The sequence below is a fragment of the Pongo pygmaeus genome, chromosome 20 (assembly GCF_028885625.2).
Source record: "Pongo pygmaeus isolate AG05252 chromosome 20, NHGRI_mPonPyg2-v2.0_pri, whole genome shotgun sequence".
In the NCBI taxonomy this organism is placed as follows: domain Eukaryota; kingdom Metazoa; phylum Chordata; class Mammalia; order Primates; family Hominidae; genus Pongo; species Pongo pygmaeus.
Window position 1 is genome coordinate 48,236,351 of NC_072393.2, and position 22,521 is coordinate 48,258,871.

The window sequence follows — 22,521 nt, forward strand, 5'->3', positions numbered from 1 at the left end:
CAATAGACCCGGAACCTGAGGGATCGGAATCCTGGTCCACTCCGCAGAGGCCCGAGCGGGCTTGCCAGGGAACCGGTTCTCCGGGTTTGGCCGGGTAAGCCCTTTCCAGCACGCCTAGTATTGGGGATTCTGCACATAGCTCGGGTGGGAAACCGTGAGGCTTAGTGAGGCTTGAGGCGGAGGGGGGAGCTCAGTCCCGGCGAACCCATCTTGCTTTCTTGGAGAAACTGAGACCGGGATGCTGGATCTCAGTTATTCATCCATCCGTTCATCCCACCCTAAGCCTGATTCTCGTCTGCTCCTGCCTTCCCGCTCCTTCATCCGTTCTGCCTTTCTTGCCCTTCCTGCCCTCAGTTCTCTCACTCACGGATTCCCTCGTCTAGCCACTCACTCACACACTCTCCCACCTATTAGTTAGACAAACATTTCCTGAGGCTTCTGCAGTGCCAAGCCTCGTGCTGGGCGATGCTGGTGACCAAGATGAGTCAGGCCTGGGCCGTGCCCTCAAGGAGCCCGGGTCAGATAGGAGGATGGACGTTGATGGGCATGGGTGTGCGGAGACGGTGGGGAGCCCAGGAGAGACTTTTTTGAGTTTGGCGTGGTCGCGAAAGGGTGTCCAGGGGAGGGGCCATTGGAGCTGGATCTTGGAGGAGCAGAAGGTGCCAGGCAAAGTGGAGATGCCAGGCAAAATGGGTGTGGGGAGGGTGTTTCAGCGTGACCAAAGACAGGGAGGCATGCAGGAGCAGTACTGCGTGCAGGTGCCTAAGCGGAAGGCCAGTCAAGTCTGCATGGGCAGCAGGGGAACTGTAAGGCTGGAGGAGGCCGAAGAGATGAGCAGAGGCCAGGCTGAGGAGTTTGGACTTTGTCCTGAGGGTGAGGGGGTAGTGGAGAGCCATGGAAGGGTTCAGAGTAGCGGAGGACAAGGTCATAGTTGGTCCAGAACTGGAGGAATGAGACTGGAAGCCAGTAGCCCAGGAGGTGGCTCTGGCAGGGATCCAGGCAGGAGAGAGTGGAGCCTGGATCAGGGAAGAGGCCGAGGGGACAAGATAGAGATTCAGGAGGCAAGGCTTGGTGCTGTGGCTCATGTCTGTAATCCCAGCACTTTGGGAAGTTGAGGCGGGAAGATCACTTGAGCCAAGGAGTTCAAGACCAGCCTGGGCAACATAGTGACAGCCTCATCTCTACAAAAAATTAGCCAGGTGTGGCCAGGCGCGGTGGCTCACTCCTGTAGTCCCAGCACTTTGGGAAGCCGAAGCAGGTGGATCACGAGGTCAGGAGTTCGAGACCAGCCTGGCCAAGATGGTGAAACCCCGTCTTTACTAAAAATGCAAAAAATTAGCCAGGCTTGGTGGTGGGCACCTGTAATCCCAGCTACTCGGGAGGCTGAGGCAGAAAATTGCTTGAACCCAGGACAGGGAGGTTGCAGTGAGCTGAGATCGCGCCACTGCACTCCAGCCTGGGCCACAGAGTGAGACTCAAAATAAAAAAAAAAAAGAAAAAGAAAAATTAGCCAGGTGTGGTGGTGCATGCCTATGGTCCCAGCTACTGAGGAGGCTGAAGCAGGAGGATCACTTGAGCCCGGGAAGTCGAGGCTGCAGTGAGCCAAGATGGTGCCACTGCACTCCAACCTGCACAAGAGTGAGACCTTATCTCAAAAAAAAAAAAAAAAAAGAAAAAAAGAAAGAAAGAAAAATAAATAAGGAGATTCAGGAGGCAGAGAGAACAGAAAGTGGGGATTGATGGGCTATGGGACAAGGGGTTGTCCAGGATGAGACCCAGAGCTCTAGTCTGGAGGACAGTGGAGCCATCCCTGAGGTGGGGACAGGAAAGAGGAGCAGGTTGATGGGTAGTGACTGTTTTGACAGAGGTGAGCAAGGGGTTCTATGAGTTGGACAAGGAGAGCAGTGACTCAGGCCAGTGGATCTGGACCTTCAGGAAGAGTTCTGGGCTACAGCTCCCTGCCCCAGCACAGGCCCTGACTCAGAAGTCACTTGCTGGGTGAACGAGGACCTCTGAGCTGAGGATCCCTTGCTTCGCATCCTGCGAGGAAACTGCTTTCTTGTTTCTGCATCTTCAGTCTCTCCCACCCCTCCAGCATTCAAACATGTCCATCATCTCTAAACACATGTGCCTTGTATCAAGCTCTCTTGTGGCGCCCACTGGCTCAATCCCTTACCTTCCCCTCCCTCTTCGACCCACTATGTCTGGCTGCCCAATGGCCATGACCCTGCAGTGGCTCTGGACAAGGTCACAGAGGTCACCTGCTCATTGCTGAGACCTGAGGGTAACATTTCAATCCTCATCTGACCTGGTCCACTCCCTGAAACTCCCTTCACCCTACATCCTCCTTCCTGGCTAGCTTCCTCCCTCTCCGGCTGCTCCTTAGAACCCGCCAGACTTGCCTTCCACTGCCCACCCCTGCCTACCCCTTTACTAGGGGCGTGATCCTCAGGGCTGTCTCTGTCCTGGCCCCCTTGTTGCTTGTCCCACCTGCCCAGGCTTCCTGGAAAGGTTCCAGTCCCTTGGTTCCACCCAGACTGCATTTCTTTTTTTTGAGACAGAGTCTCATTCTGTTGCCTAGGCTGGAGTGCAGTGGCACAGTCTCAGCCCACTGCAACCCCTGCCTCCCAGGTTCAAGCAATTCTCTTGCCTCGGCCTCCCAATTAGTTGGGATTACAGGTGTGCACCACCACACCCGGCTAATTTTTGTATTTTTAGTAGAGACGGGGTTTCACCATGTTGGCCGGGCTGGTCTTGAACTCCTGACCTCAGGTGATCCACCCACCTCGGCCTCCCAGAGTGCTGGGATTACAGGTGTGAACCACCACTCCCAGCCCCAGACTGCACTTCTGACCCTTGTTGCCTCCTGGATTGTCTTCCTGAGACCTTCCAGCTCACCATGTCCAGAATGGCCCTCAGCAGGTCCCGCCTGTCACACACACACCTGAGCCTCCTCCCATTGAAGAGACAGCTTCACTGTCCACCTGCTCCCATGGCCAGACCTGGGCGTCATCTCTGTCCCCTTGCTCTCCTGTAACCTCATCGGTAAGTACTGTTCTTCCCACCTTGTATGGCTCTGGAATGCTCCACTTACACTCCCTACCCTCATGGCTGCTGCCCCAGCTCAGGCCTCCTCCTTGGCCTGCAGGGCTCCAGTTTTGCCCTTTTCTGTCCATCCCCCAGTGTCCCAGCAGGATCTTTCAGTGCCCTGAGCTGACCCTGGCCCTTTCCTGCTCAAAGCGCTCCTGTGGCTCCCCACTGCCCTCCAGTTTAGTCCAAATTGTACTCCAGGCTCTTCAGGCCCTGCTCCTGCTGACGACTCCAACCCCCTCACGCCCCTCCCCACTTTGCACCTGACCTTCTGGTCAGGTGGAAGCTTTTTCTAGCCAGGTGGCAGCTTTGATCACTGCCAGCTGGCTCTCACAACCTGGCATGTTTTTTCTTCCTAGCAGACTTTTGTTCATCCTTTAGTGTCAAGCTCAGATCACCACCTCTGTGAAGCCCTCCCTGACTACCACAGGTGGAACCCCTGGGGACTGTGACAGCCTGTGTCTGTTCTTCCACCCTATCTGAATACAGGATCAGAAGCCCTTTGAAGGCACGTCCTGGGTATAAATCATCTCAACTCCAAACTCAGGGCTTACAAGGGGCCAGAGAGTTGGTCCAAGAGCTGATTGTCACAGCTGGACAGAGCTTGCATTTCCAGCTTTTGTTTTTTTGGAAACAGGGTCCCACTCTTGCCCAAGTTGGAGTGCAGTGGTGCGATCATAGCTCACTGCAACCTCGAACTCCTGGGCTTAAGTGATCCTCCTGCCTCACCCTCCTGAGTAGGTAGGACTGCAGGAGTGTGCCACCACGCCCGGCTAATTTTTAAATGTTTTTGTAGAGACTGGTCTATGTTGCCCAGGCTGGTCTCAAACCCCTGGACTCAAGCTATCCTCCTGTCTTGCCTCCCAAAGTGCTGGGATTACAGGCGTGAACCTCCGTGCCTGGCTGCATTTACAGTATTTTGAGCGCCAGTTTGTTTCTGATTTCCTGCTAACTTTGCTCCAGTTCTGTAGGGTGTTTGAGTCACTGGAGCCTTTGAGACCTAAGAGATTATTTTTAACTTTTATATCCCCCTGATGGATGCTGAGCCTGGTCTCCCTGGGACCAGGGTGAGTCCAGCTAACCGAAGGTCTTCAAGGGGAGGAGCTGAGGACCCAGCATCTCCTGGCAGTGTACCTGGATGAAGTCCGAGGTACCAAGGAGTCCACTCCCTTCTGGTCCCAAAAATCCAGGCCCCCATACCCCTCATTCCAGGTTTCTTGGTTCCCAGCCGCTTGAGTCCGATGCTGCCCCCTGGTGGGCAAATACCCCGCCGTATTTGAGAGAGGCCAAACTAATTAAATACTTTTATTTACAACAAACAAACCGACCTGCAAGGGAGGACCAGTCCCCGTCCCTTTGGCGGTCGCAGCAGCAGCAGCAAAAGCAGAGGTGGCGTGCAGGTCCAGCCGTCTCGGTGACCGGTGTGTGTGCGTGTCCCCCTCCCCGTGGCGAGGGTCTCAGCTTTCGGGCCCCCGCCCCGCCCCCTTGCCACCTCCGACTTAAGTAAGGCACAGCCCGCGTCCCCTTCCGCCCGGCCCGGAACGTATTCATGACGGAGGCCGGCGCAGATGGGAACAACAGGCTTTTAGTGTCGCCCCCCGCAGCCCCCGTCTCCCCCCGCGGCCCCCGTCTCCCCCCGCAGCCCCCGTCTCCCCGCGCGGCCAGGATCCGGCGGGCGGCTCAGACCCGCGGCGGGGCGGGCGCGGACGCGGCGGGCGGAGTGAGGACGAGGCGGATGCGCTCCACGCACAGCTCCGCTGCCTGGCGCGTCTCGCGGCACAGCGCCGCCAGGGTCAGAAAGCCGTGCGGCAGGTCCTCCACCACACGCAGCGTCACCGGCTGGCCCAGGTTGCGCAGTCGCCGCGCGAGCATGACCGAGTCGTCCAGCATGGGGTCCAGCGCGCACGCCTGCGGGACAGCGGGGACGGACGTGGAGAGAGGGCGGGGGACCGACAGACCGGGGTCGGGTAGAGCGAGGAGGGGTTTGATGAACAAAGGGAGCGGGAAATACGGATACAGACAGGAGTGGACGGAGGCAGGAGACATGGTGGGTGAGGAGTTGGGGAGAGATGGAGGGAATGGGGGGAGTTGTGGGAAGGATAGGAGAATGACTTTAACTGTGATCCCAGGCCTCTCTCCAGCCTCTCCCTCCCCACCCCGCCAAACCCACCTTTTTTTCTCTTGATTCTCCAAGCCCAAGGGGCTGCCCCACTGATCCTGTCTCTTGGTACTCAAAATTGCAAAGTAAAACGGAGGCAGCCCTGACTCCTGTCCTCCTCCCGTTCGTTCGGGGCATTGTTCTCCCCTGGGGACACGCCTGTCCCTTTCTCCTCACTCCGGAGCTCTCTTTCCCAGGTGCACCCGTGCCTGGTCCCGCTCCTCCCTGGGTGCCCTGCTCCTCTCTAAATGCACCTGTACCGGCCCCCTCTGGCACTCACCACGATGTGCACAGGTGGCAGGCTCTTGAGCATGCTGTCGGGTGCCAGCAGCGGCGACATGAAGGGGTTCTTGACTATGGGTGAGGAGTAGAGGGGCATCTGTGTGGCACCCTGGCTGGAGCGTCGGGGATGGAAACCCTCGGGGAAGGCGGCACGGACGCCCAGGCCTCTGTCCATGGGGCTCAGCTCATTTTTGGCCTCAGCCTCTTCCCCTGCATCCTCAGGCGGTAATAAGAAGTTGACATCGGAGGGTGTGGAGGGGCCGAGTGTCTCAGCTGACAGCGACATCTCGGGGGTGTCCGACGACGTCTCGGAGTTTCCCCTCAGGCTGAAGTCCCTCAGGGTCAGGTTCTTGAGGGAATCCGCGCCCAGTGGGCCCTGGGGCTGGGCCAGCGCTGCTTCAGACACACTGCGGCGCATCGGCTCTGAGAGAGGGGGAGCAGACAGGCCTGGCTCCGTTAGTTTGGGTGTGTGTGTGGCTGGCAGGGAATGCCATGGGAAGGGCAGTCGCCTGTGGAGCGCTGTGAAAGGCTGTGTTTCCCCAGAGTCTTGCCTAGGGGATGGGTGGAGTTCCAGATGCCCCAGGTGGTCATGGTGGGGGTCTTGGCAGTGGGGCTGTGTGTCCTAGTGAAGGATGTGTGTGTTTGTGTGTGTGTGTGTGTATGTGTGTGTGAGTGTGTGTGTGTGTGTGTGACTGGGAAGATTAGGGGCAGTTTACCTCTAGGAACCTATTTTTTCTTCTAGATCAAGGAAATGAAAATAGTCCTTGGTTCATAGGTGGCAGGACTCAGTGGGATAAGATGTGGGATTAGGTACCGCTACTCACTGGGGATCATAATATATCAGTTTTTTTTTTGGAGACAAAGTCTCACTCTGTCACCCAGGCTGGAGTGCAGTGGCGAGAACATGGCTCACTGCAACCTCCACCTCCCAGGTTCAAGTGATTCTTGTGCCTCAGCTTCCCGAGTAGCTGGGACTATAGGCATGTGCCACCATGCCCAGCTAAGTTTTGTGGTTTTTTTTAGCAGAGATGGGGTTTCGCCATGTTGGCCAGGCTGTTCTCGAATTCCTGGCCTCAAGTGATCCACTTGCCTCGGCCTCCCATAGTGCTGGGATTCCACTTACCACAAGGTATAAATGGATCAAAATGATTTGAATAGTAAGCAGGCCCAGTGGCTTGAAGGGAGGCTTTGTTCGCAGGGAGCTAACAAGTCTCCAGGGTGTATCACATTTCTAGGGGTCTGGCACCTGTAGCCACATGGATCTGCTTTCCCAAATTTCCTTTGTGTTCTTCAGTTTTATCCCGTCACGTGACCAGGCAAGCAAGTGTCCAAACGATGCTAACGATGCACTTCCAGCCCACCTGGCGTGCCCAGCTTGGCCTCAGCTCTGTTCATTTTATCAGACCCACACTGCCTACCATGAGGGCCAAGATGCTACAGTTTTACTTTTTTACTTTTTTTTTTTTTTTGAGATGGAGTCTTGCTCTGTCGCCCAGGCTGGAGTGCAGTGGTGCAATCTCAGCTCACTGCAACCTCCGCCTCCCGGGTTCAAGCAATTCTCCTGCCACAGCTTCCTGAGTAGCTGGGATTACAGGCGTGCCTCCATGCCCAGTTACTTTATATATATATATATATATATATTTTTTTTTGAGATAGTCTCCCTCTATTACCCAGGCTCGAGTGCAGTGGCGTGATCTCGGCTCACTGCAACCTCGTCTCTTAGGTTCAAGTGATTCTCCTGCCTCAGCCTCCTGAGTAGCTGAGATTACAGGTGCATGCCACCATGCCCAGCTAATTTTTGTATTTTTAGTAGAGATGGGGTTTCACCATGTTGGTCAGGCTGGTCTCAAACTCCTGACCTCGTGATCCACCCGCCTCGGCCTCCCAAAGTGTTGGGATTACAGGCATGAGCCATCGTGCCTGGCCCATTTTTGTATTTTTAATAGAGATGGGGTTTCACTATGTTGGCCAAGCCGGTCTGGAACTACTGACCTCAAGTGATCTGCCTGCCTCGGCTTCCCAAAGTGTTGGGATTATGGGCGTGAGCCACCACACCCAGCCTTACTTGTCTTTATAAATCTATGAAGGCGAGGTGCAAAACAATGTGAGAATAACTACTTAAGTGCTTTGTGGCCCAGAGAGTCACTGGAACAGAATGGGCACACCAGGGGTGCTGGCATCTTCTAATAGCACCTACTGGGTGCCACGTATTGTACTGGCCACTTGACCCAAATGGTTGGAGGCAGACCTCACCACAGCCCAGTAAGGGTACTCTTTTTTTTTATTTTTATTTTTTGAGACGAGGTATTGCTCTGTCACCCAGGCTGGAGTACACAGGCTCAGTCTTGGCTCACTGCAACCTCTGCTACCCAGGTTCAAGCGATTCTCATGCTTCAGCCTCTCCGGTAGCTGGGACTACAGGTGTATGCCACCACACCCTGCTAATTTTTGTATTTTTTTGTAGAGAAGGGGTTTTGCTGTGTTGGCCAGGCTGGTCTTGAACTCCTGACCTCAAGTGATCTGCCCACCTTGGCCTCCCAAAGTGCTGGGATTACAGGTGTGCACCACCACACCTGGCTAATATTTTTGTACTTTTACTAGAGACAGGGTTTCGTCATGTTGACCAGGCTGATCTTGAACCCCTGACCTCAAGTGATCTGCCCACCTCAGCCTCCCAAAGTGCTGGGATTGCAGGTCTGAACCACCATGCCCAGCATCTTCCCTGGGACTTTTGCTGTGCTAGGCTGTCCCTCCTGCCCACCCTGGCTGGGCATATGACAGTAGTGAATCACTCACCTGCTATGGGCTCCGACATCTTCTGGGACTTGCGCCCACTTAACTCCAGGAAGGAGTTGAGCCATGAGGAGGCACCCAGGCGGAAGTCTCGGAGGAGCAGGGCTGTGTCCCGCCGCACCAGCCCCATCATGCCGAGGGCTTTCTGGTCTGAGTTGGAGTGGTCCTCCGTCTTTGCACCTGCAGAGTATATGCGGGTAGCTGAGTTGTTTTCCCCTTTCTGGGCCCAGTTTTAACGCCCAGAACTTCAGGCATCTGTGGTCCCAGGGACTCAAGAATATCCAATCGCTTCAAAAGGGATAAGGAGGCTGGGCGCAGTGGCTCACGCCTGTAGTCCCAGTACTTTGGGAGGCCAAGGCGAGAAGATGGCTTGAGCCCAGGAGTTCAAGACCAGCCTGGGCAACATAGCGAAAAACACAAAAATTAGCTGGGCGTGGTCATGGTGGTGCACGCCTGTAGTTCCAGCTACTTGGGAAGCTGAGGCAGGATGATTGCTTCAGCCTGGGAGGTCGAGGCTGCAGTGAGGTGTGTTTGAGCCACTGCACTCAGCCTGAGCGACATGACACCTTGTGTCTGTCTCTCTCTCTCTCTCTCTCTCACACACACACACACACACACAAACAAAAAGGGACAAGGAGTCTTAGATTCCTCTGCCTGGCCTCTCCTTCCTCAGTCACAGGAGTCCCGGTCCCCAGCCCGTCCCTGCAGGACTCAGACATCCATGCAGTCCTGTTTCCCTGCTGAGGGTGTGGGCCTCACCAGCATAGGCGCTGACACACTTGGAGAGCACACTGAGAGGCAGCAGGGGGTCCATGAGGCTCAGCAGGCGGGAGGGAGAGGCGGCAGGCTGCAGCATTGTGGCTGGGTAGGCTGCCATGATGCCATCTGGCACCCGCACCCCGTAGCCTGCTGCCCGAAGAGCCACGGTGAAGCAGAGGTTCCCGCCTGCACTGTCCCCCGCAAGGCAGATTCGTTCCCCTGTTGAGCCTGGTTTGGGAGAGGGGTGGTTGGTGACAACCTGGCAGGGGCAGGGGACTGGGGAGGGAGAGCAGGGAGGAACTCAAGCTGGGAGAACTGGGCTCTCCAAGGTGGGGTGTGGGGCACTCCAAAGCCTAGCAGACTACAGTTTTAGAGACTGGCAGACTGAGGCACAGATTTGGGCTCATGTGGTAGACAGAGGGTCAGGATGACTCAGGACCTGAAGAGGCCCAGGGATGCACTGGGAAAGTCTGTTGGGGCTGGAGGTTGGGAGCAGGGAGGGCAGGTTGTGGGAAAGGGGAGCTGAGCTCAGGCCTGTTGCAGGAGGGGGGCCTCAGAGGGCGGGAATGGAAGGTCAGTGTTCAGGCTCAGCACAGAGGGGCTGGGCTGCAGGCTCTGTGCTCTGGGGCATGGCCACACTCTGCTCTGTGCCTCAGTGTCCTCCCAAGATGTTGATCTTCAAAGAGGGAGGTCAGAGAAGCTAGACTGTGGGCCAGGAGGCTGGCAGGACAGGAGAGCAGGGCCTGGAGCTATCAGAGGGGGACGACAGAGGCCCGAAGAGACAGGACGGTGGGTGGGAAGTGGAGGTGGAGGAGATGGAGAGTCTGGGTGCCACAGTTGGGGACAGAGGATAAAGTGGCTGAGGCGGAAGATTGGGCAGGACCTGGGTGAGCAGGAGCTGGGAGGTGTCGGGGGAGAGAAAGGTAGAGGGTGTGAGGCTGAGGCTGGAGGAGCTTAAAGCAGGCTGGGTGGGATGGGAGCAGGCGCAGGTGGCTGTGGGGGCCTGAGGCTCACCAAGGAGGGCGCAGTGCTTGATGGCCCAGCAGTAGGCGAAGAAGCACTCCTCCAGCGCACGGGGGAAGGGGGCCTCGGGGGCCAGGGAGTAGTCAATGGAGATGATGGGGGCGCCCAGCTCCTGGGCCCAGCTCTTGAGGTAGGGCTCGTGGGATTTGGAGGTCTGGGCCACGAAGCCACCGCCGTGGAAGTGCACTATCAGGGACCGTGAGCGGGGTGCCTGCTGGGGGCGCGGCCACAGCTCCAGGCTCCGTTGGCCGTTGGACTTTACCAGGCTGCTGAGCTCCTCACTGTCCTGGGGGTGAGGAGGGAGACGGTGTATGAGGTTGGGGAGAGCTGGCCAGGGCTGCACCCCTCCATGGGGATGCCAAGGTGGGGGGCTGCCCACACTCTGCGGCTCTGTCCCTGTCCCTGGCTGAGGCGGGAACCCTACCTGTCCTTCACGCAGGTCATAGGAGATAAGCCTGACGAGGACGGGCCCGGGGCCTGTGTGGGCCAGTGGGGGTGAGATGGTGACCGTGAGCGTGGGGTCGGCAGTCAGTGGCATCTCAAAGGCTTCTGGTGGCAGGCTGAGCAGGCGGCTTACCCTCACGGTGGCCGATGCCATGTTGGCCAGAGACTGGAGGGAGGGGACAGAAGGGGTGCTGGGGAGGGTCTGCCTACAGGGGTGCCCTTCACCTCTCCCTCTGATCCCCAGTCTTTCCCCTTGTGTGCCATCCCCGGGCCTGGAGCCCCACAGAGACCTACTGTGGCCTCAGATGAGTCTCTGGGCCTCAGTGTCCCCATCTGTAACAGGCCCTCACCGATAGCACTTCCATCTCGGTGATGTTCCAGAAGGCTTTCCAGAAGTGCACGTCCAGGTTCTGTGTGATCCGCTCAAACTCAGCCCCACGCAGCTCGGGGTCGATGGCAAAGCGGCCGCTGGTGAAGAGAGAGCTGGCGGCCACACCTGGGGGTCGGAAGGGGTGTCAGGGAGCCCCAGTGGGTCGGGCTGCTTGGGCAGGAGTGGGTAGGAGGGCCAGGAGAATAGGCTGTGAGTAGAACCCGGCTGGGACTCACTGAGGCCTGTCTCGTTGCGTTTGTAGTGCTCCCCGAAGGACACCAGCCCAATGGAGATGGTCTGCAGGAATGGCCGGATGGCAGGCGTGAACTGTGGAGAGACGCAGCTGCGTCACCCACCGCTCAAGAGAGGGATGGGGACAGGGCAGGAGCGAGGTGCAGGGATGTGCGGGGAAGACACATTCATTCAGTAAACGTTTCATGAGCTCCTACTGTGTGCTGGGCATAGCTCTTGCCTGGTTCACGGACCTGATGTTCTCAAAGGGAAAACAAATGATCAGCAGATAAACAAAGCCATGCGCAGTATCATGACAAGGAATGACGAATGGTTTGGAAAAAAAAAAAAGGCAGTAGGTAGAGAGGGCACGAGCGATGACTAGGGGTCAGGCTACTTAGCGGGTCTCGGAGGAGAGATCTGAATGAAGTGAGGGGAGGGTGTTCCCTGCACAGGGCACAGAGAGCATGAAGGCTTAAAGGTGAGCTCATAGGAGGCTGAGGCAGGAGAATCACTTGAACCCAGGAGGCAGAGGTTGCAATGAGTGGAGATCACACCACTGCACTCCAGCCTGGGCGACAGAACGAGACTCTGTCTCAAAAAAAAAAAAAAAAAAAAAAAGGTGAGCTCATGCTTGGTGCTTGACCTGGGTAGCGACAGCCAGGGGGCCAGTGTGGCTGGAGCAGAGTAGGCAGTGGGGAGAGGGGCAGGCGGTGACATTGGAGAGGCAAAGGGGGCTCATATAGGGCCTGGGCAGAGGAATTTGGATTTCATTCCCAGTGCGGGGTGGTGCCACTGGTAGGCTGTGAGGTGGGGAGTAGGATGGTGCAGGGACTTCCTAAAAGTCAGAGAGAGGATGGTTGGGGAGAGGAGGCAGCTGGAAGACAGGAACAGGGAGATGGCCAGAGACAGCCCCCCAGGCACAGGGACCTGAGGCAGAAAGACAGCCAGAGAGGGAGACTGAGGCCTAGACATGGGACCAGCCGGCCACCACAGGGGCAGGGGGAGACAGCGTCTGACAGAGCAGACAGGCAGTTAAGGAAAGACAGTGGGGTCTGGGCGCGGTGGCTCACGCCTGTAATCCCAGCACTTTGGGAGGCCGAGGTGGGTGGATCACTTGAGGTCAGGAGTTTGAGACCAGCCTGGCCAACATGGTGAAACCCCATCTCTACTAAACAAAATACAAAAAAAAAAAAAAAAAAAAAAAAGACAATGGGGACACAGGATTAGAGGAAATGGAGCCACAGGATGCCAAGGCAAGGTATTGGCGGGTTCTTCTGTTCACTCTGTACTGGCTAAGGTCCTACTGCATGCTAGACACTGGGCTGGAGCAGTGACCAAGACAGGGGAGGCCTCTGCCCTCTTGGGGACGGACATTTTAAAGGGGAGACTGCCCTGTACCAACGCAGAGCTGGGCCATGCCCCTGGCTGCATGCCCAGTAGGCCAGAGGGCACCTGAGTGCCTGGCTATTGTGGCTGGGATGCCGGTTCAGGCAGCCCATGGGATCTCTTTCTCATGACTCTAGGGTCACGGCTGGGACACAGGGAGGAGCTGGCTGGCCCAGCTGGGCTGATCAATACTTGTGGGTTCAGCCGTGGTGAGGGGAGGTTTCCAGGAATGCCTGGGCTGGGTTGCTGAGGATAGGCTAGCCCGCAGGGAAGCCTGGAGACGTGAGGTAGGAGTGGGAGGCTGAGGTGCGGGGAGGCCCAGAGAGGGCCAGAAGGACTACAGGGTCACATGGCTCCAGATCCCTCCCTGAGGCGTCTCAAACTCAAGTGACTTCAGGGGCCAGACAGGTAACAGAGTGAATGCATCTCCTGCGTGTAGGACAATAGAGAGTAGTGGATATCCTGGTGAAAAAAGCTCTGCAAGTTGCATTTCTTACCACCCAGCAGATATGACCTAGGGACCATGAGTTTGAGACCCCTGGTGCAGCTCTGTCTAAGCTCCAGCCAACTTCCCCTTTCTGTACCTGCTGTTTGCTGAGTCCGATAATGCTGACCACTGGTTACTTTACCATACTATAGGCTAGGCCAGGGGCCACCAGGTGCCTTCATTGTGGGCCCAGAGGGGCACGGGGCAGGGGGCTCACCTGGAAGCCCAGGCAGCGGCCATAGAAGCATCCCTTATGCAGCGTGACATACTCCCGGAGGAAGTCAGCGGTGAGCCCCTCGTCGCCCTCAAAGAAGAGTACCCCCGGCCGATTGGTAACCAGCAGGCGCTGGGCGTAGTAGACCAGAGCGCGGAGCTGGGTGAGGGCAGCCAGGTAGGCCTCCAGCTCGGCCAGGTTGTGGCTGGTGCGGAAGAAGATGCTGCGGCGGTTGGAGGCCACATAGCGGGATTTGTGCAGGAGGTGCGCCAGGCAGCAGCGGGCTATGTGCACCAGGCTGCGGTACCCATTGGCCGGTGTCTCTGGGTCCAGGTCAAAGAGGTGCGCCACGCCCAGCAGGCGGCCCAGGGCCGGCTCCAGCCCCAGCGCCTGCTCCCTTACACCAGCAAAAACACCTGACAGCCGCTGGGCCGTTTCCCCAGGACCCTGGCTCGAGAAGAAGGCTATGTTGTCCTCCGCCAGAGTCACCAGCGACTGTGTCATTGTGCGCAGGTCCATGTTGTGGATGAGCCTTGAGGCTGTGGGCAGGTGGGAAGGCCTGTTAGGCGGGGCTGGATCAAGCCTTGCTCAGCTGGGGCCCAGGAGTCTGGGCCATAGCTTACCCGCTCCTTCTTCAGACCTCAGTGCTGTCTTCTTTCAGTTCCAGGGGCCCAGGACCCCAGGTTCCTCCTCCCTTAGACATAAGAGGTCACCCTCTTGTCTCTAGGAATCAGAAGTTTGGGGCCCCAGTTCCCAGTGCCTTTGTCCCTCCTCGGGAGCCAGGAGTTTGGGCCCTCAGCTCCCTCCTCCCTCAGACCCAGGAATCCAAGCCCCAAACCCTTCCTCTTCAGGACCCAGGAGCCCCTGCTATCACCTCTTTGGGACTCAGAAACTTGCTGTCCTGGCCTTCTGAATCCAGGCATTCCCTGAGCCCACACGACTCTGCTTCCCTAACTCATTCATCTCTCCTATGATCCAGGAGGCTGCCGGTCCTTCTTTCTTCCTTCCAGGAACCCAAGAGTCCAGTCACCTGTCTCCATGAACTCTCCTGGGACCCAAGACTCCTTCTCCTAGATTCCAAGAAGTCTAGACCTCCAGTTGGTCCCCATTCTCAGGACCCAGGAGTCCAGGTCCCCCATCCCATCTTTCCTTCTTAGGCCCCAAGTGCTACCCACAGGCCCTTCCCCTCCAACAACATTTGGGAGTGTTCAGCCCCAGCCCTCCCATTCCCATCTCTCAGGACCCTAGTCCCCAAGCGCAGCTCTCCCTGAACTCAGGAGTTCACAATTCTAGACTTCACTGAAGAGTCATTCCTCGTCCTTCAAGTCTGGCTGTGGAACCCCCTCCAAATCCCAGTTCCGTCCCTGTTTCTCTGTGAGATCCCCAAAACTCAGTCTTGCTTCTCCCCCAGTGGGGTCCCCTGGCCTTCAGGCTTGTCCACTGGTCCTGGGTTGCATGGCCGGCCCTGCTCCCCTGCCTGGAACAGCGATACTCATCGCTGGTGTCGACCTTGAGCATATCCGTGCAGGTCCCGTGCTGAGAGCTTTCTCTGTGTTTGCTGCTTTAGCGTGCTAACCCTCTGGGACCCACACCACCTAGGTTCAAATCTCTATTATTGCCAGCATCCCCATTTTACCGGAGAGTAAACTGAGGCTCAGGTTTTAAGTGAGGAGGTTAAAGTTGCACTGCACGTGGCAGAGCTTTTGTAAACCCAGCTCTCTGGGTCCACAGCCACACTTATGTGGGGCTCCCCGCTAGGATTCTGGAAGCCACATCTCAAAACTTGCCCTGGACTATGTCTGATCTCCACACTTCCCAGTCCCCAGTGATCTTCCCTCTGAGATCCTTTCCCAGCCATTCAGGCTGCCCTGTTTCTTGGATGCCCTGTCACCCAGGTCCTGAACAAGCTGCCCTTGGTGGAATGCTACCATCTGCTCCAGGGACTTCCCTCCCAAAGCCCAGCACCTTGCCTGTTCCCCTAGAAGAAGGTATTTCCTTTCCCTTCTAGGTCCTGGGGCCTGGCAGCGGCCATTCCTGTCTCTCAGCTGGCTGGACACTCACCCCTCCTAGGCATCTTCCGAGCTTCCCTGGGCTGGGACTGCTGGTCTGTGGCTTGTGCCAGTAGCAGCCTGGGGCAATAAACCCAGGGGCGGGGCTGGCCTGCCCAGGGTGTAGCCGCACAAGCCACCTCCCACCCAGAAAGATCAGTGAGGACCACGTGCTGTAAACAGAGTAGAGGGCTCAGCTCCCTGCCCTGCCCCCCACCTGCTCCCAGACTCAGCTCAACTGGTAGTCCCGTTACAGGCTCCTCTGCCTTAGAACCCAGGAGTCTACACCCACAGCCCCTCCTCCCTCAGACCCAGGAGTCCAGGCCCCCAGCCCCTTCATCCTTTAGGACCCAGGAGTCCCAGCCCCAGTCCTGAACAAACCGTCCCCTCTCACCCAGCCAGGCTGCCCTCTCTGTCCCCAGAGAGGACTCAGGGAGCCAAAGGCCCAGTGATCTCAGCTCCCGCCTCCTAGTCTGGCCCTGGCACAGCCAGCCCCAGCTGTTGGGGGGAGAGAGGAGGTAGCCAGCCCTGCCTGTCCCTCCTGGAAGGACAAAAGCCGATTAAGGGCAGTGCCAGGCTCAGCTAGGGGCCTGAGCTGCCTGCCGGTCCTACTGGGTGGTGTGACCACACTAGGTACCCTGGATCTGCCACTTACCCCTCTCAGTCCACCCTGCTGTGACTGGCATCCCCACCTCACACATAGGGAAACAGGCTCAGAGAGATGCTTCACCCACGTCATTCACCCGTGTCATTCCACAGATTCCCTGTCTGGCCTCAGCTTGTCACTTCCAAGAGGTACTCCCCAGTTGCTTCTCCCCATCTAAGATATGCACGCCCCCATTATTTTCTGCCATGATACTTAGTTCTGTTCCATCCTGCCATTTGACACTTTATAATTTGTTTACATGTTTGTTCATCTCCCCCAGGACAGGACTAGGTTTTATGGAGCCATGAAACTTATAAGGTACAGGGGTGTGGCCCTTTAGGAAGAAGAAATACAGAATTACAAATACAAGATTAGGGCCTCGGGCCAGGCGCGGTGGCTCACGCCTGTAATCCCAGCATTTTGGGAGGCTGAGGTGGGCGGATCATGAGGTCAGCAGATTGAGACCATCCTGGCTAACACGGTGAAACCCCATCTCTACTAAAAATACAAAAAAATTAGCCGGGCCTGGTGGTGGGCACCTGTAGTCCCAGCTACTCAGGAGACGGAGGCAGGAGAATGGCGTGAACCTGGGAGGCGGAGCTTGCACTGAGCCAAGATCGTGCCACTGCACTCCAGCCTGGGTGATAGAGCGAGACTCTGTCTTAAAACAAAACAAAACAAAGCAAAAAAGATTAGGGCCTTGGAAGGGGCCTGTGTGACTGAGGGGCTCCGAGGCCTCAGGGTCATTTGCTTGGCTGGAAGTGAATCTTCTGTCCTGGACTGTCATCCCCCAGGTGGCCCTGGGGCCTATCATGGGACCTGGCACATAGCAGGTGCTCAGTGGATATCTGAAGCAGGAAGGAAGGCATGAAGAGGCAGAGTGAGGGCAGAGGGGCTAGTTAGCTCAGGAGAGGATGGCCCCTCCCCAGGGCTGGCAGACAGATGGATAGACAGAGGCCTCAGGAGGCAGTGTTAGGCTTGGAGCTGTGAAAATGGGACGATGTGGGCCAGGCACGGTGGCTCATGCCTATAATCCCAGCACGTTGGGAGGCCGAGGTAGGTGGATCACGAGGTCAGGAGATCGAGACCATCCTGGCCAACATGGTGAAACCCTGTCTCTACTAAAAATACAAAAATTAGCGGTATGGTGGCAGATGCCTATAGTCCCAGCTATTGGGAGGCTGAGACAGGAGAATCACTTGAACCCAGGAGGCGGAGGTTGCAGTGAGCTGAGATCACGCCACTGCACTCCAGCCTGGCGATAGAACGAGACTCTGTCAGAAAAGAAAGGAAAAAAAGGAAAGAAAGAAAGGAAAGGAAGGAAAGAAAGAAAGGAAAAAAGAAAAGAAAAGGAAAGAAAGATGGCCCAAGTCCTTGCTGGCGACCCTGGATGAGTCTGTTTTCCTCATCTGGAAACTGCACTTGGCTGTTCTGCCGGCTCAGGGTGGGAGACAGAATTTATAAGTGGGGCCATGGCCGGCATGTTCTGCATGTGGTTTGCTTTGTGGGCTCACTCGGCCTTCCTGAGATGGTGTATTGGGTGATTTTTCTTTGTGGCACTTGTCACCATCTAGCATACTATACAGTTTACTATAGGAATACCTTGCTTCACTGTTCCTCGCACATACTGCATTTTTTACAAATTGAAGGTTTGTGGCAACCCTGCGTCAAACAAGTCTGTTGGCACCATTTTTCTGACAGCAGGTGCTCACTTCGTGTCTCTGTGTCACATTCTGGTAATTTTCACAGTGTTTTACACTTTTTCATTATTGTTATATTTGTTATGATGATCTGTGATCAGTGATCTCTGGTGTTACTATTGTAATTGGGGGCACCCCCAACCATGTCCACGTAAGAGGGCGAACTTTACCGATTAATGCTGTGTGTGTTCTGACTGCTCCGCTGACCAGCCATTTCTCCCATCTCTCTTCTCGAGCCTCCATATTCCCTAAGACATACAATATTGAGGCCAGGCACAGTGGCTAACGCCTGTAATCCCAGCACTTTGGGAGGCTAAGGCAGGTGGATCACTTGAGGTCAGGAGTTTGAGACCAGCCTGGCCAACATGGTGAAACCCCATCTCTACTAAAAATAAAAAATGAGACGGGCATGGTGGTGTGTGCCTGTAATCCCAGCTACTTGGGAGGCTGAGGCAAGAGAATCGCTTGAACCTGGGAAGTGGAGGTTGTAGTGAGCCAAGATCACACCATTGTACTCCAGCCTGGGCAATAGAGCGAGAGTCTGTCTCAAATAAATGAAATTAAGTGAAAAATAGAATAAAATAAAATAGAAATCAGGCCAATTAACAACCCTACAATGACCTCGAAGTGTTCAAGTGAAAGAAGAGTCTTGTGTCTCTCACTTTAAATCAAAAGCTAGAAGTGATTAAGCTTATTAGTGAGGAAGGCATGTCCAGTGCTGAAATGGGCTAAAAACTAAGCCTCTTCTGCCAGTTAGCTAAGTTGTGAATGCAAAGGAAAAATTCATGGAAGTAATTAAAAGTGCTACTCCAGTGAACACATGAATGATAAGAAAGTGAACCAGCCTTGGCTGGGCATGGTGGCTCATGCCTGTAATCCCAGCACTTTGGGAGGCCGAGGCGGGCGGATCACGAGGTCAGGAGATTGAGACCATCCTGGCTAACACGGTGAAACCCCGTCTCTACTAAAAATACAAAAAATTAGCCGGGCGTGGTGGCGGGCGCCTGTAGTCCCAGCTACTAGGGAGGCTGAGGCAGGAGAATGGTGTGAACCTGCGAGGTGGAGCTTGCAGTGAGCAGAGATCGCGCCACTGCACTCCAGCCTGGGCGACAGAGTGAGACTCGGTCTGAAAAAAAAAAAGAAAGTGAACTAGGCTTATTGTGGATATGGAAAAAGTTTGAGTGGTCTGGATAGAAGGTCAAACCAGCCACATTTCCTTAAGCCAAAGCCTCATCCCGAGCAAAGCCCTATCCCTCTTCAGTTCTTTGAAGGGTGAGAGAGGTGAGGAAGCTGCAGAAAAAAGGTTGGAAGCTAGCAGAGGTGGATTCATGAGGTTTAAGGAAAGAAGGCATCTCTGTAACATAAAAGTGCAGGGTGACGGCCGGGCACCGTGGCTCACGCCTGTAATCCCAGCACTTTGGGAGGCTGAGGCAGGTGGATCACCTGAGGTCGGGAGTTTGAGACCAGCCAGACCAACATGGAGCAACCCCATCTCAACTTAAAATACAAAAAAGAAGCCGGGTGTGGTGGCACATGCCTGTAATCCCAGCTACTTGAGAGGCTGAGGCAGGAGAATTACTTGAACCTGGGAGGCGGAGGTTGCAGTGAGCGGAGATTGCACCATTGCACTCCAGCCTGAGCAACAAGAGTGAAACTTTGTCTCAAAAAAAAAAAAAAAAAAAAGTGCAAGGTGATGTAGCAAGTGCTGCTGGAGGAGCCGCAGCAAGTTATGCAGAAGATCTAGCTAAGATCATTGATGAAGACGGCTACATTAAGCAACGTATTTTCAGTGTAGATAAAACCACCATGTATTGGAAGAAGATGCCATCTAGGACTTTCCTAGCTGGAGGGGAGGTCAGTGCCTGGGCGCCAAAGCTTCAAGGCCAGGCTGACCCCCTTGTTAGGGGCTAATGCAGCTTGTGACTCAGTTGAAACTGGTGTTCATTTATCATTCCAGAAATTCTAGGGCCCTCAGGATTATGCCAAATGTACTCTGCCTATGCTCTTAAATGGAACAAAGCCTGGATGACAGCACATCTGTTTATAGCATGGTTTACTGAATATTTCAAGCCCACTGTTGAGACGGACTGCACAGAAAAAAACAAAATATTTCTCAATGACAATGCACGTGGTTACCAAAGGACCCTGGTGGAGTAGATTAATGTTGTTTTCATGCCCGCTAACACATCATCTGTTCTGCAGCCCACCAGCCAAGGATTAATTTCAACTTTTAAGTCTTGTTATTTGTTATTATTATTATATTTTTTTGAGACAGAGTCTCGCTCTGTCGCCCAGGCTGGAGTGCAGTGGCACGATCTCAGCTCACTGCAAGCTCCCAGGTTCACGCCATTCTCCTGCCTCAGCCTCCTGAGTAGCTGGGACTACAGGCGCCTGCCACCACGCCCGGCTAATTTTTTGTATTTTTAGTAGAGATGGGGTTTCACTGTGTTAGCCAGGATGGTCTTGATCTCCTGACCTCGTGATCTGCCCGCCTCGGCCTCCCAAAGTGCTGGGATTACAGGCATGAGCCACTGCGCCCAGCCAATTTCAACTTTTAAGTTTTATTATTTGTTATTATTATTTTTAAAATTTTTAGTTTTAGAGATGGATTCTTGCTGTGTCACCTCGGCTGGAGTGCAGTGGCGCGATCATACCTCACTGCAGCCTTGAACTTCTAGGCTCAAGTGATCCTCCTACTTCCGCCTCCTGAGTAGTGGGGACTACAGATGGGCACCACCATGCCTGGTTCATTTTTTTTTTTTCCAGGTTTTTAGAGACAGTCTTGCTATATTGCCTAGGCTGGTTTTGAATTCCAGGCCTCAAGAGATCCTCCTGCCTTGGCCTCTTGAGTAGCTGGGATTACAGGTGAGAGTCACTGCATCTGGCTAATTTTTTGTATTTTTTAAGAGACAGGGCTGTGTTGCCTAGGCTGGTCTTGAACACTGGACCTCAAGTGATCATCCTGCCTCAGCCTCTTGAATAGCTGGGATTACAGGCATGTGCCACCATGCCCAGCTCTAAGTCTTATTAAATAATAAAAGATAGAAATACATTTAGAAATACATTTTGTAGGCTGGGTGCAGTGGCTCATACTTGTAATCGCAGCACTTTGGGAGGCCAAGGCGGGAAGATAGCTTGAGGCCAGTTTGAGGTCAACCTGGGTAACATAGTGAGACCCTCCCCCTCTAAAAAAAATAAAAAAAAAATAAAAAAAAAAAAAGAAATACATTTGATAGCAGGAACAATGGCAACAAAGGATTTAACTATGACATAGACTTGGCTGATAAAGCACCAGCAGGCTTTGACAGGACTGACCCCCATTATTATTATTATTATTATTATTATTATTATTATTATTATTATTTGAGACAAGTTTTGCTCTTGTTGCCCAGGCTGGACTGCAATGGTGCGATCTCAGCTCACTGCAACCTCCGCCTCCCAGGTTCAAGTGATTCTCCTGCCTCAGCCTCCTGAGTAGCTGGGACTACAGGCGCCTGCCACCACACCTGGCTAATTTTAGTATTTTTAGTAGAGACAGGGTTTTACCATGTTGGCCAGGCTGGCCTCAAACTCCTGACCTTGGGTGATTTGCCCACCTCGGCCTCCCAAAGTGCTGGGATTATAGGCATGAGCCACCATGCCTGGCCTGACCCCAATTTTGAAAGTTCTACTGTGGGCCAGATGGTATCAAACAGCATCACATGTTACAGAGAACTGTTTTGTGAGTTAATCGAAGCAGAAAACTTCATTGTTATCTTATTTTAAGAAACTGCCACAGCCACCTTCTACAACCACCACCCTCGTGAGTCAGCAGCCACCACCACTGGGGCAGGACCCTCCACCAGCAAAAAGATGAGGATTTGCTGAAGGCTCAGGTGCTCATTAGCATAGTATGGGGCCAGGCGTGGTAGCTCATGCTTGTAATCCCGGCACTTTGGGAGGTCAAGGTAGGAGGCTCACTTGAGGCTAGGAGTTCGAGACTAGCCTGGGCAACATAGTGAGATTCTGTCTCTACAGAAAAAAAAAAAAAAATTAAAATATGTACATGGTATTTTTAGACATATGCTGTTGTACACTTAATAGACTATAGGATAGTGTAAACATAACTTTTCTATGCACTGGGAAACCAACAAATTTGTGTGACTCGCTTTATCAAGTGGTCTGGAACTGAACCCCAAATATCTCTGAGACATGCCTGAATTTATATTGTTTGCTCTCTGATTCCCCCACTAGATTTTAAACTCCCTGAGGGCAGGGACTTTTGCCTGTTTTATTCAGCCTTTGGGCAGTGCCTGGTGCACTGCCGCCCCTTGGTAAAGTGGTAGCATCCATGCCCGTAGGGATCTTTTAAGATGAGGAGTGGGGGCTGGGTGTGGTGGCTCACACCTGTAATCCCAGCACTTTGGGAGGCTGAGGCGGGTGAATCACCTGAGGTCAGGAGTTTGAGACCAGCCTCAACATGGAGAAACCCCGTCTCTACTAAAAATACAAAATTAGCCGGGCGTGGTGGTGCATGCCTGTAGTCCCAGCTACTCGGGAGGCTGAGGCAGGAGAATCGCTTGAACCTGGAAGGCAGAGGTTGCGGTGAGCCAAGATCGCGCCATTGCACTCCAGCCTCGGCAACAAAAGGGAAACTCTGTCTCAAAAAAAAAGAAAAAAGATAAAAAGATGAGGAGAGGGGACATTTCCAACAAAACAAGTGACTGCACAAAGGAGTGGGGAAGGGGCTGGACCCAGGCCCTAGGGACTCCAGAGCTCTGCCCTTTGTCCTGTTCCAGGCGGTTCCCTGAGGACTGGGCTGGGTGGAGCTGGCAGGAAAGGATGCTGAGATTGCCAGAAACTCGCCAGGAATCCCTGGCAGAGGGCACTGGGGCAGGGGCAGGCCCA

The 22,521-nt window shown here is 54.7% G+C and overlaps 1 protein-coding gene and 1 long non-coding RNA gene across 5 annotated transcripts in view; one reads left to right on the plus strand and one right to left on the minus strand.

Annotated features, from left to right (window-relative positions):
- On the plus strand, positions 1–11,309 carry LOC134738857 (uncharacterized). The gene is made up of 3 exons (XR_010125021.1): positions 1–94; positions 2,722–3,045; positions 11,182–11,309. It is a non-coding gene; the product is annotated as an uncharacterized LOC134738857 (long non-coding RNA).
- Positions 4,366–22,521, minus strand: part of LIPE (lipase E, hormone sensitive type) — a 25,986-nt gene continuing 7,830 nt past the window's right edge. For 2 of the 4 annotated variants that reach the window (XM_054463311.2, XM_054463312.2), the window contains exons 2-11: positions 13,244–13,779; positions 11,156–11,246; positions 10,900–11,045; positions 10,530–10,715; positions 10,097–10,391; positions 9,083–9,310; positions 8,327–8,503; positions 5,529–5,953; positions 4,799–4,998; positions 4,366–4,739 (exon numbers count right to left, since the gene is read on the minus strand). In XM_054463311.2, coding sequence (XP_054319286.2) covers positions 4,676–4,739; positions 4,799–4,998; positions 5,529–5,953; positions 8,327–8,503; positions 9,083–9,310; positions 10,097–10,391; positions 10,530–10,715; positions 10,900–11,045; positions 11,156–11,246; positions 13,244–13,779 — 2,348 coding nt within the window. In that variant the 3' untranslated portion in view covers positions 4,366–4,675. Of the gene's footprint in view, positions 4,999–5,528; positions 5,954–8,326; positions 8,504–9,082; positions 9,311–10,096; positions 10,392–10,529; positions 10,716–10,899; positions 11,046–11,155; positions 11,247–13,243; positions 13,780–15,301; positions 15,339–22,521 lie in introns of those variants that run through there. The other 2 variants (XM_054463313.2, XM_054463310.2) reach the window with 2 other exon arrangements.